This window comes from Lepidochelys kempii, unplaced genomic scaffold, assembly GCF_965140265.1.
Source record: "Lepidochelys kempii isolate rLepKem1 unplaced genomic scaffold, rLepKem1.hap2 scaffold_148, whole genome shotgun sequence".
In the NCBI taxonomy this organism is placed as follows: domain Eukaryota; kingdom Metazoa; phylum Chordata; order Testudines; family Cheloniidae; genus Lepidochelys; species Lepidochelys kempii.
In genome coordinates, this window is record NW_027333605.1 from 48,952 (window position 1) to 67,410 (window position 18,459).

The 18,459-nt window shown below is 61.2% G+C and overlaps 2 protein-coding genes across 8 annotated transcripts in view; both read right to left on the reverse strand.

Moving 5' to 3' along the window:
- LOC140904507 (lysophosphatidic acid receptor 6-like) lies at nucleotides 1-14,219 on the reverse strand. Of its 7 annotated transcripts, XM_073326889.1 has the most exons (4): nucleotides 12,169-12,351; nucleotides 8,108-8,213; nucleotides 4,402-4,561; nucleotides 1-2,901 (listed from the first exon to the last, which is right to left on the reverse strand). In XM_073326889.1, exon 4 carries the CDS (start codon nucleotides 2,751-2,753, stop codon nucleotides 1,740-1,742), a length of 1,014 nt encoding a protein of 337 aa, XP_073182990.1. In that variant the 5' UTR covers nucleotides 2,754-2,901; nucleotides 4,402-4,561; nucleotides 8,108-8,213; nucleotides 12,169-12,351; the 3' UTR covers nucleotides 1-1,739. The 7 variants fall into 7 exon arrangements, 6 of the variants coding, with proteins under 6 accessions (XP_073182990.1, XP_073182988.1, XP_073182986.1 ...); XM_073326887.1 differs by lacking the exons at nucleotides 4,402-4,561; nucleotides 12,169-12,351 and adding an exon at nucleotides 14,186-14,219; XM_073326885.1 differs by lacking the exons at nucleotides 4,402-4,561; nucleotides 12,169-12,351 and adding an exon at nucleotides 13,020-13,159.
- The window catches only part of LOC140904501 (beta-galactoside alpha-2,6-sialyltransferase 1-like), a 14,361-nt gene continuing 10,112 nt past the window's right edge, over nucleotides 14,211-18,459 (reverse strand). Inside the window, 3 exon segments of the mRNA XM_073326877.1 lie at nucleotides 14,211-14,437; nucleotides 16,944-17,083; nucleotides 18,063-18,168. Coding sequence (XP_073182978.1) covers nucleotides 14,211-14,437; nucleotides 16,944-17,083; nucleotides 18,063-18,168 — 473 coding nt within the window.

Genomic DNA, 18,459 nt, shown 5'->3' on the forward strand with positions numbered 1-18,459 from the left:
GTTCCTCCTTCCACGGGGGAGGTTCCTGGCTGCATGCCCAGCCCATGCTGGCAGAGGCCTGTGGAGGGGAAGGGCAGGGGGGGCAGCCCCCTGAATACCACCGTCTGGCCCGACGTGCCTATTACCTCCTGTGCCGGCGCTAAAGTGCAAATGTCACAAAGTGGCTGAGTTCCGGCCCCTTTGCTGGGCCGCGGGGCTCCACCGGGTCCTGGCATCTCGAGCGAGCAAACACCCCCCGTCCGAAGTCGGGTGGCATTAACTCCATTGCACCGCCAGGGAACCGGAGCCGTTTAGGGGGGACAGGATTTGGCACGCGCTTGGCAGAAGCCCAGGAGTTCTGGCGTCACCCTCCGTTCCCGCCAAGAGTCAGGCCCCGAACCTGAGTCCCGGCTCCCCGCCCTAACCAGCTCCCGGGCTGAGAGCCGCCCGCCCAGCCTGGCCACTCCCCTGGGCTGCCACAGAGACTCTTCGAAACCCCGGGGCAGAGTCAGGACTGGCCAGGCCGATCAGTTAAAGGCCAGGATTTCAGGCTCCCAGAGGGTCACCCCCGCAGCAGACAAAACTTCTTTGATGCACCCAGATGGGAGCTGCGCTCCTGTGAAATCTGACCTCACAAAACCCTGGCCTGCCCCGTGCAGCTTAAAGCCCGTTTCAGCGGGGCTTGGCTGGCACAGGCTGCATGTCTGATGCTCAAGCTCTGGGTTTGGTTCCACCCCGGTGCTGGCCCAGACAGGACACTGGGGTTCAGACGCTGCTCAGAGTAGAAATGCCCGTGTGATGACCGACAGCTGGGGACGGAACTGGGGACCCCTGGAGCCCAGAGCAGGAGCGGCCGCTGCTCAAGCCCTGAGTCATCCTTGGCACCGGGGTGGGGCGGTTTAACCGCAAGCGCTTGCTGCTCAGGGCGGAAATTCCTGCTGCCTTTGCCAGGAGCCTCGGCGTGAAACCTCAGGGCAAACCCCATCAGCACACATGGCGGAAACGCTGCACTATGCTGGCCCCCGGGCTGCAGTGGAGGCCTGGGATGGTGAGACGCCTCCCCATGCCACAATCCTGCAGGCTCAGCCCCAATTAACACCCCCCTCTGCCCAATTTCACACACACGCACCCCTGAGCAGCCCTCGCTGCATGGAGAGGCAGCTGCGAGCCGGGCTGGGGGAAAGGGGAGCTCGGGGTCTCTGGGCCCCACGATGAGGAGATGGGGCTGCGAGCCCTGGGCAGCTCAGGGTGACAGTTCACAGCTGGGCCCTTGCTGATTATAACACCTCCCACGGGTTAACAGTCTGGTGAGAACAAGAAGGGACCCATGCAAAGCTCTGAGCAGAGTTAAAGGGCAACGAGCACTACATTTCCCTAGCCAAGAGACTGCCACCGCCAGCTCCCAGTGCCACCCAAGCCCACAACGCCCCCATCCCACCGCCCGGCGCAAACCCAGCCTGTGACGTCCCAGCGCCCGGCGCAAACCCAGCCTGCGACGTCCCAGCGCCCGGCACAAACCCAGCCTGCGACGTCCCAGCGCCCGGCACAAAACCAGCCTGCGACGTCCCAGCGCCCGGCACAAAACCAGCCTGCGACGTCCCAGTGCCCATCGTAACCCAAGCCGGCGACACCCCCGTCCCAGCACAAACCCAGCCTGGGATGCCCAAATACCAAACTGCACACCTCCCTCGCTCCCAGCCCTGCTCATGCATGTCCCACTGCCCTGTGCCTTGCCCAGGGGAGCCCAGCCCCATGGCCAGTTAGCTCCTGGGCTCCCTGTTGGGGCTGCCCACCAGTGGGGTGCTGTTAGGCAAAGACATGGTGTTCTGCAGGTAGACGCATTGCCCAAGTGCAGTCTGGGAGCGGCTCTGCCCCTCAGCGCTGTCACTGTGGAAGCCCCAGGCCTTGCGCAGATTATCCATCACCACCATGCGCTGGAAGGTCTCGGTGGCGAAGTAATAGGCCAGCGGGTCCAGGGCCGCGTTGGCGGAGGCCACCAGCAAGGTGAAGCGGTAGGAAAAGTCCAGCATGTCGCCCTGCAGGGCATCCACCTGGTAGCAGATCAGCACCAGGTGGAAAGGCAGAAAGCAGCCCAGGAAGATGGTGATGTTGGCCACAATCATTCTGCGGATCTTGGCGCTGTTCACCAGCTCCATCTGGGCGGCCGCGCTGCGCTGGATGGCTCGGAGCAGGGCCCAGGAGCAGACCACCATGACCAGCAGCGGCAGGACGAAGCACAGAGCCATGGCCGAGGACACGCTGGGCTGGGTGACGTACTTGGGCTTGTTGTCGAAGCAGTGGTCCCACGGCAGCTCCTTCCCAGGCTGGGTGAAGTAGGTGGGGACGGTACCGGCACAGCTCAGCAGCCAGACGCCCAGGCAGATGTACTTGGCCTGTTTGCGCAGCGCCTTGACCCGGGGGTGCAGGGGGAAGCAGACGGCCATGCAGCGGTCCCCGCTGATGCAGGTCAGCAGGAAGATGCTCCCGTACATGTTGACCAGCAGCAGCAGCCCCGTGATCTCGCAGACCTGGACTCCCAGACTGGGCCGCCCGCTATAGTAATAGATCCGGACGGGCAGCGACACCACTAGCAGCAGGTCGGAGACGGCCAGGTTCTTCATGTAGACGGTGGTGAAGGAGCGGACGCTGCTGCAGCGGAAGAAGATGTAGAGGGCGGCCAGGTTGAGCACCAGCCCCAGCGTGAAGATGAGGGCGTACAGCCCCACGAAGACCGGGTCCGTCGAGCTGCTGTTGCTGCTGTAATTGGAGGTCATCTTGCTGCAAAGCTCCAGGCCACGCGAGGGACAAGCTGGGGCAGTGTCCCACGAGGGTCAGGGAAACATCGGCCCCACTGAGCACCAGATGCTGCCCCACACGTGGCTCCGTGATCCACGATCTCTCCGAGCACCGCCCGTCTTCAACCTAGGAGAAATCAGGGAAGAAGTGAGTGCGTCCCACTGGCCGTGGGGTCAAAGAGGAGCCCGGGATTAAATAGATTTGTGGGAACATTCTGGGGTCTCATATCGCCCCAGCACCGGGCTCCTGCATACAACCCAGATCTGAGGAACTATAAGAAAGAGATGCCTAATTTCCACATGCTGGAGAATTCGCCCCCATCCCTGAGTCAGTTAGCCCCTGTATGTTCATGGCATGCATGTGCAGACGTGCACACACATTAGATAAAAACATAAAACACCCTTGCTGTAGGGTTGCAAAGCAACATTAGTTTACTACTTAGAATCCAGAGCCCTGTCACACACAAACCGAAACAGAGAGAGAGAAAGCAGGCTGCTCCATAAGGCAGAAAGGCCCAACTCACCCCATTTTGTGGTAGGCCATCTGCAGACTGGCCAATGCTAGAGCCAGATCTCCTACTTCCCTACAGAGCCCCCAGCCTGCAAGTAGGACCAGGAAAACCCCTGAGTCAGCAGCGTGCCCTTGTTGCCAAGAAGGCCAATGGCATATTGGGCTGTATTAATAGGAGCATTGCCAACAGATTGAGGGAAGTGATTATTCCCCTCTATTCAGCACCGGTGAGGCCACACCTGGAGTAGTGTGTCCAGTTTTGGTCCCCCCACTACAGAAGGGATGTGGACAAATGGGAGAGGGTCCAGCGGAGGGCAACGAAAATGATCAGTGGGCTGAGGCACATGACTTACGAGGAGAGGCTGAGGGAACTGGGATTGTTTAGTCTGCAGAAGAGAAGAATGAGGTGGGATTTGATAGCTGCTTTCAACTACCTGAAAGGGGGTTCCAAAGAGGATGACAGAACGAGGAGTAATGGTCTCATGTTACAGTGGGGGAGGTCTAGGTTGGATATTCGGAAACACTATTTCACTAGGAGGGTGGTGAAACACTGGAATGGGTTACCTAGCGAGGTGGTGGAATCTCCTTCCTTTGAGGTTTTTAAGGTCAGGCTTGACAAAGCCCTGGCTGGGATGATTTAGTTGGGGATTGGTCCTGCTTTGAGCAGGGGGGTGGGACTAGATGACCTCCTGGGGTCCCTTCCAACCCTGCTATTCTAGGATTTAAAGTGACGGCTTATAATTGCAATACAATTTTCAATACACCATAGTCCTGAGGTTAATTCCCATCCCTTCTGAAACCTTCGCTACTTCTTTTCAGTCTGAATTTGTCCGTCCGTTGCATCTTGTTCTGCCTTTTCCTGTGGGATAAAGGAGAACATGAGGACCAGACATCTCTTCATTCAGCAACTTCGCAGAGAGGGTAGAAAAATCTTTTCCAGTGGAAAATGGCTTTTGGGTTGAACTGGAAACGTCCATTGTCAATGACACTTTTGGAGGATTTGTCAAATTTTCAGTTGGCCAAAACCTGTGAAAAATTTCAACATGCCCAGAAGACGTCTGTTGTTGTGGAAGCCGCCTGTGGTGAGAAAGCCTGTTTGCTCGAGCTGGTACTTACGGGCAGAGATCCTTAGGCAGCACCAGGCGGGACCGGAACCGAGGCCCGTCTTGTCTCCTGCAGCGGCAGCATCCTGGCATGAGAACTTGCGGTGGCAGCAGTGGGATAATCGCCCCCCACAGTAGGTTTCTTCCTGGTCATTAACTGTCCCTCTGTGAAGCTGAAGAGAAGACACCCCATTTTCTATCGCAGGGCCACCTGGCCCATTGTAGCCAGACTGTCTCTGTGCTGTGGACGCCCAAGTCGGGGATTAGGGCCTGCTGTGCCCAGCGCTGGGCAGACACTTTGCCCAGACAACCATCGCTGCCCAAGTGAATGATAAACAGATGGATAGACAGGGCAGTGGGCAGGAGGGGCAGGGTGAAGTCACACGAACAAGGGTGGCTAATGCAGAAAAGCAGAAGTCTCTTCAGGGAAACCACGGGCTTGAGACACAGACACATAAGAGACAAACCTGGATCTGATCCTCAGCGTTGCTGAGCGCCTGGAACTCCCCACTGCAGCTGGGCGGGGGGCCATGCGGGCGAGAGATTGCCCAGGGCCCAGTTCTGCCGAAAATCAAGCCCCTAATTTCAATCCCTAAATAGGGAGTCATCCTGTGGTTTGGGTAAGGGAAGAGATCAGAGGAGAGGATCACAATGGATCCATCTGGCCTTGTGAAACCCACCCTGTACAGAGCACCACCACCAGGAGACTGCCTCGGGCTGGGCTAGCGGGGGCTGCGGGTTGGGAGTGAGGGGCACCGGCAGGGCTGGGGGGAGCCCAGGGCTGGGGTAGCAGGGGGCTGCGGGTCGGGAGTGAGGGGCACCGGCAGAGCTGGGGGGCCCAGGGCTGGGCTAGCAGGGGCTGCAGGTCAGGAGTGAGGGGCACCGGCAGGGCTGGGGGGAGCCCAGGGCTGGGCTAGCAGGGGCTGCGGGTCGGGAGTGAGGGGCACTGGCAGAGCTGGGAGGAGCCCAGGGCTGGGCTAGCAGGGGGCTGCAATCCAGGATTGAGGCACACTATAATGTATTAAAATAATAATTATTTTTTAATTTTTAATTAAATTTAAATTTTAATTTTTTAATAATTATTTTTTAAAAGTAATGCTGTTATTATGCTGGGGATTGAGCAAAGCCTAATTGAAGCTGGTGGGTGTAGTAGCCATCCTGAATTCACGACAAATGTACAGAGGAACAGAGCCCCTTTGTGGAACAGTCGCTCGAAACACTAGGAGCCACCCACACAAAACCAAGCCCAAGTCTGCGGGGTTCTCCTTGGAGTGAGAAAGCTGGTTGTCGGAGGGAGAGAGCTGGGTCTGGGTCCGTGTGAAAGAGGGAGCAGAAAGGCCACAGCAGCACACAGAACTAACAGCAGGAAGTCCCAAGAGACAGCCAGAGAAGCGCTGAGAAATGGCGAAGAGAAGGAGCTTTTGGGCAGAGTGCTAGCTTTGTAAATAAACAGGATGGCGTCAAATAAATGCTTGAGACCATCATCAGTTTCTCCCCCCCCCCACCCCCCCTCCAGTGGAAACAACCCCTGCACTCCGAATATTGGTGAACGACTCAGGTCAACAGTGGCAACGATATTCAAGCAGGACATGAAACCACTGAATTGGTGGATGTCACTGGCTAAGCACCGGAAACCACAGTTTGTTGACGGTGAGGCCAGTAGTTTCTTCACGAGGTGCAGAGGGAATATTTTCTTCATTGAAGTTTATTCAGATAGTTCAGTTCAAAGCTTTGAGCAGGGGGGTTGGACTAGATGACCTCCTGAGGTCTCTTCCAGCCCTAATCTTCATGATTCTGTGTGACATGGAGTGCGAGTTGAAAAAGCAGGAAAGCTTGTTTTTCCTCTTCCAATACCTGAATAAAAACTAGGTGTGAGGATGAGATCTACTAATTCTAAAATCTTGAAGGGTGAGGTGACCAGAAACAATAAGTTCAATTCACTTGACTGCAGATACTAATAGTTCCTCTGTTTAATAAATCCATCAGTTTTAAATGCAAAACATAGTTTGAAAACTTCCTTTTTCTCTTCACGTGTCCAGCACATGTAAAATAGTTTGATTTACGCAACAAAAACAAATTTAAAATGCTGGTTTTGTGCATTGAATTCCAGTTTCCACCCAAATGCAGCATGACCAAATGACGAGTAAAAAGTTCCTCATCTTGTCAATAGGAAATGTGTCATTCACCATTTTCTAACATCACAACAAATGTTAAAATGAGGACTGATAAAAGTATGTTATGCTGTGTAACTGCTTGACTAAATGAGGTTAGATACACTGTATCATCCTGGTTCACAAAAGAAAGGTCCCAAATTATACCAACCAATGAGAATCTACCTTTCTTTAGGAAAATAATGAAGTACAAAGGCAAAAGAAGATTAAAACCGATGATTTAAAACAAGATTTCCTGCTTGCTGATTTGTGTCAGTGGCTTGACTCACTTGGATTTAAAGCAATCTACCCAGGGGAACAGAACAGCTGTTGTTAACAAATCTATGTTAAGACGCAGTTGCATTTCTCAGGCAATAGCTAAGCCCTTGGGGGTGAGGGAATCTGAGCCGGGCAGTTTGCTAAGTGTTTGGCTGAACAAAGTCCTGGCCTCTGCCCTGGTGAGACACTGCATCTCCTCTCTCCAAAGGCCGTGAGGGTGGCAAAGCCATGTCGAGCTGTTGGCTGCCCCGCCAATGTCATCAGTGAGGAGAGGACACGGCTGAGTCAGCAGCCACAGATCGCAGGTAGCAATGGGGGCAACCTTATGCAGGGAGAGGAAAAAATAGCTCAGCATTTGTGCAAACAAGACACTTCGAAGGAATTATCTTTCCTCTGTTATCATCCGGTTCTCACCCACCAAACCGTGGGGAGGCGAAGTCTAGGGCATGACTGAGGGGCACCAGCAGAGCTGGGGGAGGGGGACCCAGGGCTGGGCTAGCAGGGGGCTAGAGCAGGTTGAGATTGAGAGGCACCAGCAGGGGTGACTATAGCGGGAATCTGCCTCATGTTTCATGCTCAGAAGTTACAGCATGTTGAGCCACAAGCCCTTTCTGCCCCCCGCCCCCTCCACCACCACCACGTCCGTCCGTTGGGGGATTGTGCAAAGATGCTATCGGCTGAGTTTGTTTGTGTTTGTCTGTGGCTTGGGGCCTGCTTTGGGTCTGCTCGCTCAGAGATTGCGTGTGTGTGATGGTGGGGGGGGGTTCGAACAGCCCTGGGAGATGAAGCCTGCACCAAAGAACTGGGCCTGCTACCAGGAGTCGGGTTCCAGCAAGCTCCTGGGGCAGGGAGAAGGAAATCATTCGGAAGGAAGGATGGAGGGAAGGAAAGAGGGAAGGATGGATGGATGGAAGAAAGAAAGGAAGAATGAAAGGAGGGATGGATGGATGAAAGGAAAGAGGGAGGGAGGGATGGATGGATGGTGGGAAGGAGGGAGGGATGGAAGGATGGACTGAGGGATGGAGGGAAGGGGGAGGAATGGATGGAGGGATGGAGGGTCGGAGGGAGGGATGAAGGGAGGGAAGGATGGACAAAGGGAGGGAGGGAGGAAAGGAAGGAAGCATGGATGGAGGGAGGAAAGGAGGGAAGGATGGAGGGCCGGAGGGAGGGAGGGATGGTTGGATGGACGGAGGAAAGGAGGGCCGGAGTAGCACCGTTATGGTTAAGATTGATACTCTGTGACTCTTTACTACCCATTTTTTCTACGTGCTCTAGAACCGAGACACTTACCTGGATTGACGTGGAAAGCGCCGTGTCTCATGGGGATCCCGGGTAACGTCACTGATCCAGGTTGGAGGCTGTTTGCGGGAAGGTTTCCCAAGAATCAGCTCCCCCCCTAAAATAAAAATCATGGAAACCATCAAAATGTTGCCATCCTTACAAAGCGCCAGGCTAGGGCGCAGACTCGGCCTCCCCCAGCTGATCTCGGCCCTTGGGACTGATCCCAGCTGGGGTCCGGCCCCCTCGGCCCTGTTGGAGAACCAACACTGAAATCCTTACTGAGGGTAAAAGTGGCTGGAGCCGACACACAGTCACGTTTGCACGATTCGCAGGCAGCCTGGCCCCAGACCGCACGAGAGGCGCAAGGGGACATGCTGCAGCCCTTGGCAGTGCCCGCGTGCCGCAAGGCTGAGCCCTGCCCTGGGCAGGTTTCTGAGAAATGTGTGTAGACAGCCTTTGCGGTGCCGGGCCTCAGATTTTACTTCAGAAGTTGTGTCGGGGGTTTGGCAGAGGGCAGATGAGAGACTCTTGGAAGCAGCAAACAGGACGGGGGCTGCTTCCCTGGGCAACGTGACTGAGTTTGAGCCATGAATAGACAACAGCTGCTCCACCCTTCAAAGCGTTCAGAGCTGTCAACCTGTCTTCACACCTGTGAAACCAGCCATCGCTGGAAATGTCACAGGCTAGGAAAGCGTTATGTCGTCTGCCCCTTTTAAACCCGTCAGAGCAAACTACCAGGGATGCCCCCACCCGTGCCCCCCACTGGCCACCAAAAAGAGAGACCCTCTGCCGACCTCCCCTCTTCCCTGTGGGGATGGAAATCCCGGCGCAGAAGGGATCATTAAATTGGCTAGTCTCCCATGAAATCATTACACCAGCAGGGTCTCTTGCATAATCCTGGCCAGCTAGCCCTGCATGGAGCCCAGTCACTTGTGCTGGACTAAAGCATCTCCCAGAAAGGCTCCAGTCCGAGAGAGGGACCATCCACCACTGCTCGGGGGAGTTTGTTCCCATGGTTAATCACCCGCACTGCGAACAATTGTGATTTCTAGCTGGAACGTGTCTGGCTTTAACGCCCAGCCATTGGTTCTTGCTCTGCCTTTCTCTGCTATGTTGAAGACCCCATTAGTACCTGGTATTTTCTCCCCTTGAAGCTACGTAGACACTGGAAGCAAAGTCAGTTTGATTTTTGAGAAGCGAAACGCATTGAGTCCCTCACGGTAAAGACATTTCCTCCAGCCCTCGAATCCTGAATCACTGGGGCTTTTTTTCTGCCTTTTTGCCAACTTTTCAGCCTCCCCTTGATAACCTGGACAGCGGAGCTAGGCACAGTAGCCAGTATCCATCTGATCAGCACTGTGTAAACACTCCACCCTGCTCCTCTCACTCCACCCGTTTCTCCATCTGAGGATCACATTGGCCCTTTTCCCCCAGCAGCGTGCTGGGCACGCGGGTGGAATTGTTTGCCCACCATGCCCCCTAAGTCCTTTCCAGTCGCCACTATCCAGGATTCAATCCCCTGCCGTGCTGCAGTACGGCCTGGCTTCCTCGTTCCCCGATGTATAACTGTGCCCCGGCTGTTGTTATCCATCTCACTGGGTTTGGCTGGGCCCAGCTGAGCGCCATACAACTGTCCCAGCCTCACACTTACTTACCAATTATCTGTCAGTCTTTGCTTCCTCCCCCACCCCCAGTTCATCAGCAGGGAGTTTATCTTCACAGAATCATAGACTAGCAGGGTTGGAAGGGACCTCAGGAGGTATCTAGTGCAACCCCCTGCTCAAAGCAGGACCAATCCCCAACTAAATCATCCCAGCCAGGTCTTTGTCAAGCCTGACCTTAAAAACCTCGAAGGAAGGAGATTCCACCACCTCCCTAGAGAACGGATTCCAGTGTTTCACCACCCTCCTCGTGAAATAGTGTTTCCTAATATCCAACCTAGACCTCCCCCACTGCAACTTGAGACCATTGCTCCTCGTTCTGTCATCTGCTACCACTGAGACCAGCTGAGATCCATCCTCTTTGGACCCCCCTTCAGGTAGTTGACCTCATCATTGTACTTCATCAGTGACCTGGATTAAGTACAACAGCGAATAGCCTCTGGCCCAGCGAGAGCAGAGAGACCGTGTCCTGGGTCATCAGCACCAAGGATCCACGGGGGTGCCCACCCACACCCATGGAGACGCCATGTGCCCGCCCCCGTGCTGGGAACAGTTAGGTCCTGCCTCCTCCGACACCACAGCCCACCCCAGGATTTTCACCAGAGCAATTTCCTGGGGCTCGGGCCTAGTGACGGAACAAGGTGTCATGGAGAGTGGGGGAGTCCAGGCCCTGCACCCCTCTTCCTGGGATTCACCGTGACTCTCAGCCAGCCAGTAACACAGAAGGTTACTCAATTGTTCTCAATGGTAGCAGATGACAGAACGAGGAGTAATGGTCTCAAGTTGCAGTGGGGGAGGTTTAGATTGGATATTAGGAAAAACTTTTTCACTAAGAGGGTGGTGAAACACTGGAATGCGTTACCTAGGGAGGTGGTAGAATCTCCTTCCTTAGAGGTTTTTAAGGTCAGGCTTGACAAAGCCCTGGCTGGGATGATTTAACTGGGAATTGGTCCTGCTTCGAGCAGGGGGTTGGACTAGATGACCTTCTGGGGTCCCTTCCAACCCTGATATTCTATGATTCTATGATTCTAAGGTTTATTGGACAACAGGAACACAGTCCACAACAGAGCTTGTGGGTACAACCAGGACCCCTCAGTCAAGTCCCTCTGGGGGAGCAGGGAGCTCAGACCCCAGCCCTGGGGTTCCCTGTGTTCCTCCACCCAGCCCCAAACTGAAACTAACCCCCCCCCCCAGCCAGCTCCCTCCGGGCAGAGGTGTCACCTCCCCCTCCTGGCTCAGGTGACAGGCTCTCAGGTCTCCCATCCCCAGGTCAACACTCCCCCCTCCCTGCTGCCTCACGCACGGTGCGGGTGACGCCTACACTATGGAGGAAACAATGTTTAGACAGGGTTTGTGTCTATTGCCGTGGGGAGGGATGGGGCCTCAGCCGAAGGGGCCAAAGGACACAGCTCATGGCAAACGCTCCCCAACGCACCGCGCTCCAAATTCGCTTCCAGATCGGGCCCACTGGGAAAGTCAAAGGCACGAGAGGGACGGACACAGATGGACACCCACCCCCGCCATCCCCATGCCCATCCCCCAGCCAACCCCCTAGCCCCAGGCATACCCGGCTACCCGCCTGCCCCTCACACCCTGTCTCTGAAGGCTCCTCACCCTGCCTGATTCCCCACTCCCTGTGCTGCCCCTCTGGGCTGGAGCAGCCCTGAGCCATGGCAAGGGGTCTCACCCAGCAGGGCCTCTGCCCAGCCCGGGCCGCCTTGCTGCTGGTACAGCAAGAGAAAAGCAGGAACTGAGTCCGGCAGCAGCTCGGCACAACCACCATTGCGCCTGTCGCACGCTGTGTGTTTCGTAGCCGCTCGCCCTTCCTGAGAGCAAAAATATCACAGAATAACCCCCACCGCGGGGGCAGAGGTGCCAGCAGGCCCTGCTCCGCAGCAGCCCCCGCGGTCACCGTCACCCCGCTACGTGGCGGGGAAACTGGAGCAGCAAGGGAAGATCCCAGGAGTCCTGGCTCCCAGCCCCCCTGCTCTAATCCACCAGCCCCCGCTCCCCTCCCAGAGCGGGGAAGGGAACCCAGGAGTCCTGGCTCCCAGCTCCCCTGCTCTAATCCACCAGCCCCCGCTCCCCTCACAGAGCCGGGGAGAACCCAGGAGTCCTGGCTCCCCGTCCCCCGCCCCCCAACTACCAGCCGTCACTTCCATCCAAGAGCCGGGAGAGAACCCAGGAGTCCTGGCTCCCAGCCCCCCCTGCTCTAACCCACCAGCCTCCACTCCCCTCGTAGAGCCGGGAGAGAACCCAGGAGTCCTGGCTCCCAGCCCCCTGCCCCCCAACTACCAGCCATCACTTCCATCCAAGAGCTGGGGACAGAACCCAAGAGTCCTGGCTTCCAGCCCCCATCCCAAACCCACTATACCCCACTCCTCAGCAGTTATCCAGGGACCCACTTACCAGTTAACCGGACAGCCTTTATTTTTGGGGTGTAGGGAGGGCGCCGGGACTCCTGGGTTCCACCCCTGGCTCTGGAAAAGGAGGGGGCTGGGGGCTGGGAGCCAGGACTCCTGGGTTCTCTCCCTGGTACTGATGACTCTGATGACTCTGACTTGGGGGGCGGGTTGCCCGAGGCAGGAGGCGGGTGCTGGGGCGGGGGCCTGTCCTCCCAGCGACCTGGGAGCTGTTTGTGAAGGGCCCGTGGGCAGGAGGCGCTGACAGCGAGGGGCCCCACAGGGGAGCAGCCTGTGGTGGGGACCTGCGGCGGCCTGGAGCGCACGCGGTGGGGTGCAGCCAAACCCCAGGCTGCTGCAGGCTGCAGAGCGCCCAGCTGGGCGGGCCGGGGGAACTGGGGGGGCCAGGGGAGCGGGGGGGGGCCGACCACCCAGCTGGGGGGGTGGAGGAGCTAAGCGGGGGCCGAGCACCCAGCTGGGGGGGTGGAGGAGCTAAGCGGGGGCCGACCACCCAGCTGGGGGGGTGGAGGAGCTAAGCGGGGGCCGAGCACCCAGCTGGGGGGGCGGGGGAGCTAATGGGGGGGCTGAGCGCCCAGTTGGGGGGGGGTCTGTCTGTGGGCTTGGCTGGAATTTCAGCAACCACAGCACGGGGGAGGGGGGGGTTTCCACAGTCGTTTATTTAAAAATAACTGAGAGCACGTACACGCCAGCGCCCCCCCCAGTTCCAGGGGACCCAGAGCCCCCCCAGTTCCAGGGGACCCAGCGCACCCCCCCGGTTCCATGGGAACTTGGTGCCCTGCTCAGCGGCAAAGCAAGGCAGCCCAAGGGGTTGAAATTAGGCGACCAGGGGTCCGGTACCTGGTCCTAAAGGGTCCCTGGCGACTCCGGTCAGCCCCCGGTCACGGTGCTGTGGGGCTAGAGCAGGCGAGTCCCTCGGCTCCAAGGCAGGGGGGCCATAGAGCTTCGTGTGCTGCTCCTGCCCCGAGCACCGGCTCTGCACTCCCATTGGCCGTGAACTGGCCAATTCGGGGGGGGGGGGCAGCACATGGAGCCTCCTGCCCCCCCCCCGGCCTGCCTAGGACCCAGACTTGCTGGCCGCTTCTGGGGCACAGTGCGGTGCCCCAGGACATGCAAGAAGCTTGCCCCAGCCCTGAGCCCCCTCAAACCCAGAGCCCCCCCTGCACCCCAAACCCCTCATCCCTGGCCCAACCCCAGAGCCTGCGCCCCCTTCCCAGAGTCTGTACCCCCTCCTGGACCTCAACCCCCAGCCCTGAGCCCTCCCAAACCCGGAGCCCCCTCCTGCACCCCAGAGCCCTCACTCCCCTCCTGCACCCCAAACCCATCATCCCTGGCCCCACCCCAGAGCCAGCATCCCAACTCCCTGCCCCAGCCTGGAACCCCCTCCTGTACCCTGAACCCCTCATTTCTGGTCCCACCCCAGAGACCGCCCCCTCTCCCGCCCCCTCAGTTAGAGCCCGCCCCCTCTCCTGCCCCCCAACCCCCTTCCCCCACCCACTGAAAGTGAGTGAGGGTGAGCAAGCCACAGAGGGAGGGGGAATGGAGTAAGCGGGGGCAGGGCCTCAGGGAAAGGGGCGGGGCCTCGAGAAAAGGGGCGGGGCCTCAGGGAAAGGGGCGGGGCCTCAGGGAAAGGGGCGGGGCCTCAGGGAACGGGCAGAATTAGGGGGTCAGAAAGTTGGCAACCCTAGGTTGACTCTGGCGGGGTGGGGGAGCCCCAGTCCCTAGCGCTGCCCCCCCCGCAGGCCCCCCCTGTCGCTTCCCCATGTTCCCATTGCTCCATCCTTGCACCATTTCCTCCATGCCCTGCCTAGGTAGGGGACTGTGGGGCTTGGGGGGGGGGCATCTTCCCTGGGGAACTGCAGTTCGGGGTGCTCCACCTTCCAGGGCGACAGGGTGGACAGGGTGAACTTTGCAGTTCAGGGTGATCATCCCCCACAGGCACCCCCTGCAGTTCGGGGTGCTCCCCCCTCCCCCCAAGGTGCCCCCCTGCAGTGCGGGGCACTCACCCCCCCCGGGGGGCCCCGGTGCAGTTCAGGGTGCCGAGCCCTGGCAGCGTGACCCGGCCGTGCAGGGAGACGTCAGTGTCGGAGCCACGGTTCCTGCGAGCACCAGGCTCTTCTCGAAGAGCAGCGGGTGGTAGGCGCCCAGCGAACAGGCCGCCTCCCGGAAGGGCTCGTGACACCGGTCGGTCCGGCGCTGCGAGGGCAGGAACTCACACAACTGCACCAGCCGGCAAAGGGACGTCATCAGCACCGTGCCTGGGGGGCAGAGAGCGGGGTCACTGGCCCGTGGGGGGCCTACAGGCACCGCCCCTCCCGGCCACCAGGGGGCACTGCCCCATGGGGGGGCCTACAGGCACCACCCCTCCCGGCTCCTCCCGGCCACCAGGGGGCACTGCCCCTCCTGGCTCCTCCCAGCCACCAGGGGGCATTGCCCCTCCTGGCCACCAGGGGGCACTGCCCCTCCCAGCTCCTCCCAGCCACCAGGGGTCACTGCCCCTCCTGGCTCCTCCCAGCCACCAGGGGGCACTGCCCCTCCCAGCTCCTCCCAGCCACCAGGGGGCACTGCCCCATAGGGGGGCCTACAGGCACCGCCCCTCCCGGCTCCTCCCAACCACCAGGGGGCACCACCCCTCCCGGCTCCTCCCAGCCACCAGGGGGCACTGCCCCTCCCGGCTCCTCCCAGCCACCAGGGGGCACCGCCCCTCCCGGCCACCAGGGGGCACTACCCCATAGGGGGGCCTACAGGCACTGCCCCTCCCGGCTCCTCCCAACCACCAGGGGGCACCACCCCTCCCGCCTCCTCCCGGCCACCAGGGGGCACCACCCCTCCCGGCTCCTCCCAGCCACCAGGGGGCACCACCCCTCCCGGCCACCAGGGGGCACTGCCCCTCCCGGCTCCTCCCAGCCACCAGGGGGCACTGCCCCTCCTGGCCACCAGGGGGCACTGCCCCTCCCGGCTCCTCCCAGCCACCAGGGGGCACTGCCCCTCCCAGCCACCAGGGGGCACCGACCCTTCAGCCGCGCCCAGCCAACAGGGGGTCACTGCCCCATGGGGGGACACACACAAGGCAGGGGGTGCCAGGCGGTCTCTGGGCAGTCGTGGAGGGGTTCCAGGGGGGATGCCGGGACAGGTGCCGGGGGGATCCCTGGCTGGTCGTGTGGAGGGGTTTCAGAGGGGTTTCCAAGGGGGGGCCTCAGGGATGAGGGGTTTGGGACAGGTGCCGGGGCAGGTGCTGGGGGGGTCCCTGGCCGGTCGGGGGGGGTTCAGGGGGGTTTCTGGGGCAGGTGCCAGGACAGGTGCTGTGGGAGGTGCTGGGGAGGGGGTCCCTAGGCGGTCATAGGGGCATTCTGGGGGGGGAGTGCTGGGGCAGGTGCCGGGGGGGTCCCGAGCAGTTGTCAGGGGGTGGTTCCAGGGGGGGTGCTGGGGCAGGTGCTGGGCGGGTTCCTGGCTGGTCATGGGGGGGTGCCGGGGGGGGTCCTGGGCAGTCGTGGAGGGGGTTCCAGAGGGGGTGCTGGGGCAGGTGCCGGGGGGGTCCCGGGCAGTCGTGAAGGGGGTTCCAGGGGGGGTGCTGGGGCAGGTGCCAGGGGGGTCCCAGCAGTCGTGGAGGGGGTTCCAGGGCGGGTGCTGGGGCAGGTGCTTGGGGGGTTCCAGGGGGGTGCTGGGGGGTCCCAGGCAATTGTGGGGGGGTGGTTCCGGGAGGGGTGCTGGGGGGGTTCCTGGCTGGTCATGGAGGGGTTCTGGGGGGGTGCTGGGGCAGATGCCGGGGGGGTCTCAGGCAGTCGTGGGGGGGTGGTTCCAGGGGAGTGCTGGGGGGTCCCGGGGCAGTCATGGGGGGGTGGTTCCTGGGGGGGGCCGGGGCAGGTGCCGGGGGGGACCCAGGCAGTTGTGGGGGGGGGTTCCAAGGGGGGTGCTGGGGGGGCCCAGGTAGTCGTGGGGGAGGTGGTTCCTGGGGGGTACCGGGGGGGTTCCTGGCTGGTCGTGGGGGGGTGGTTCCAGGGGGGTTCTGGGGGGTCCCGGGGCAGTTGTGGGGGGTGGTTCCAGGGGGAGCCGGGACAGGTGCTGGGGAGGTTCCTGGCTGGTCGTGGGGGGGCTCTGGGGCAGGTGCCGGGGGGGGGCCTGGCCAGTTGTGGGGAGGCTTCCGGGGGGTGCTGGGGGGTCCCGGGCAGTCGTGGGGAGGTTCCAGGGGGGATGCCCGGGCAGGTGCCGGGGGAGTTCCACGGGGGTGCTGGGGGGTCCCGGGGGGTGGTTCCAGTGGGAGTGCCGGGAGAGGGTTCCTGGCTGGTCATGGTGGGGTTCTGGGGGGGTGCTGGGGCAGGTGCTGGGAGGGTCTCAGGCAATCATGGGAGGGTGGTTCCTGGGGGGGTGCTGGGGAGGTTCCTGGCTGGTCGGGGGGGGTTCTGGGGGGGGTGCAGGGGCAGGTGCTGGGGGGTCCCGGGCAGTCGTGGGGGGGTGCTTCCAGGGGAGGTGCTCAGGGGGTCCCGGGCAGTCCCGTGGAGGGTGGTTCCAGGGGAGGTGCTCAGGGGCCCTGGGCAGTCGTGGGGGGGTGGTTCCAGGGGGGATGCCAGGGCAACTGCTGGTGGTCCTGGGCAGTCGTGGGGGGGGTTCCGGGGGGGTCCTGGTCAGTCGCGTGGGGGTGCTTCCAGGGGAGGTGCTCGGGGGGTCCCGGGCAGTCCCGCGGGGGGTAGTTCCAGGGGGGTCCCGGGCAGTCGTGGGGGGGTGGTTCCAGGGGGGGGTCCCGGGCAGTCCCGCGGGGGGGCTCACCCCGAACGACCTCGGCCGCGCTCCCCTGGAGCAGGTCCCAGAGCTGCCACTGGAACTGCGGGTGCAGGCCGTGGGCGGCCTGGTGGGGGCGCCGTGGGCGGCCTGGTGGGGGCGCTGCACCCGCCCCACCCCACCCGGAGCTGGGTGAAGATGGGGTCGTCAGGGGCCCCGCTACCACTACAGGGAGGGGCCGGTCGGTGAGAGAGACAGATCTCTCCAGCCCCCCACTGATACCCCAATGCAGCCCCTCAGCCCCCCAACACAGCCCCCAGGACCCCCCACAGGATGGGGTCGTTCCGGCTTCGGAACCACTGTCAGGCCCCCTCACAGCCCCCCCCATCCCGCTGTGCTCAGCAGGGCCCTGGTGCCCATCACCCCCAATGTGTCCTCCCCAGCCCCCCGACTTTAACCTGGGACATTCGGCACCCACATCCCTGCAGCACCCCATACACCCCACCCCCAGGGGGCCCCCACGGGGAATGAATGCCCCACATCCCCCCCATTGCCCGCCACCTCCCAGCACTCCCGCGGTGCCCTGAACACCCCGCACCCGCCCCAGGGTCCCCCCAAGGGAATTCATCGAGTCCAAAGCTGGGCGGGATCCCGTCCGACCCCCCATGGGACACCGGCCAGAGACCTGGCCCCCCACTCATTCCTGGCGCGGCTCGCTCCGAGAAACTGCCCCGATGGTGACCCCACCGATGGTGACCCCACAGGCCCCTCGGGGAATCACCCAGGGTTAATCCAGCACTGTGAAAACCCTACACCTTCTTCTCCAGCCAAACCGTGGGGCGCGCCCTCCTAGGGGGCCATGGAGGAGTGTTCGGGGGTGAGGCTGGGGTGCGGCTGGGGTCCACCCCTGCCATCTGAGGCCCCAGCCTCGGCCCCCTTTCCCCCGTCTGCGTCCATCCCAGGACTTGCCGGGGGCCAAGAGCCGGCCCCTGTGGGGCCCACTGGAAACTCACCCGCTCAGGGAAGGGTCCCCACAACCCGCTACAGACCCCCGTCCCCGCAGGGACCCCGTCCCATGATCCTGCAGCGCACCAACCATCCATAACCCCCATTCCCCTGGCCCCATGGGCAAGGCAGCCAGTCCCTCCCTGGCCCCCCAGGTCTCACCTCCTGCAGGTCGGTTGCGTACGTGGCTGGTCCCAGGCCACCAGCCCCCCGGAGTCGTAGAGCGGATTGTCCAGAAAGTGGTGCTCCTTGGACGCCATCAGCTGGGGGGTGGGGGTGGGGTTAGTTAGGGGGAGAGCAGCACAGTCCCCCAAATGCTTCCTCCCCCACCCTCCAACCCCCCAGCCCCACAACCACCTCCGTCCCTGCCCTGCAAACCTCCAGCCCCCCAACCACCTCCTTCCCTGTCCTGCGAACCCCCCTACCCCCCCAACCGCCTCCTCCCCTGCCCTGCGACCCCCCTGTCATGGAGTCCCTGGGCGATGCTCTGGAACTGCTCCCCATGAAGCCAGGCAGGACTCTGGGGAAGTCTCCTCTCTGGGAGCAGCCTGTCTACAGG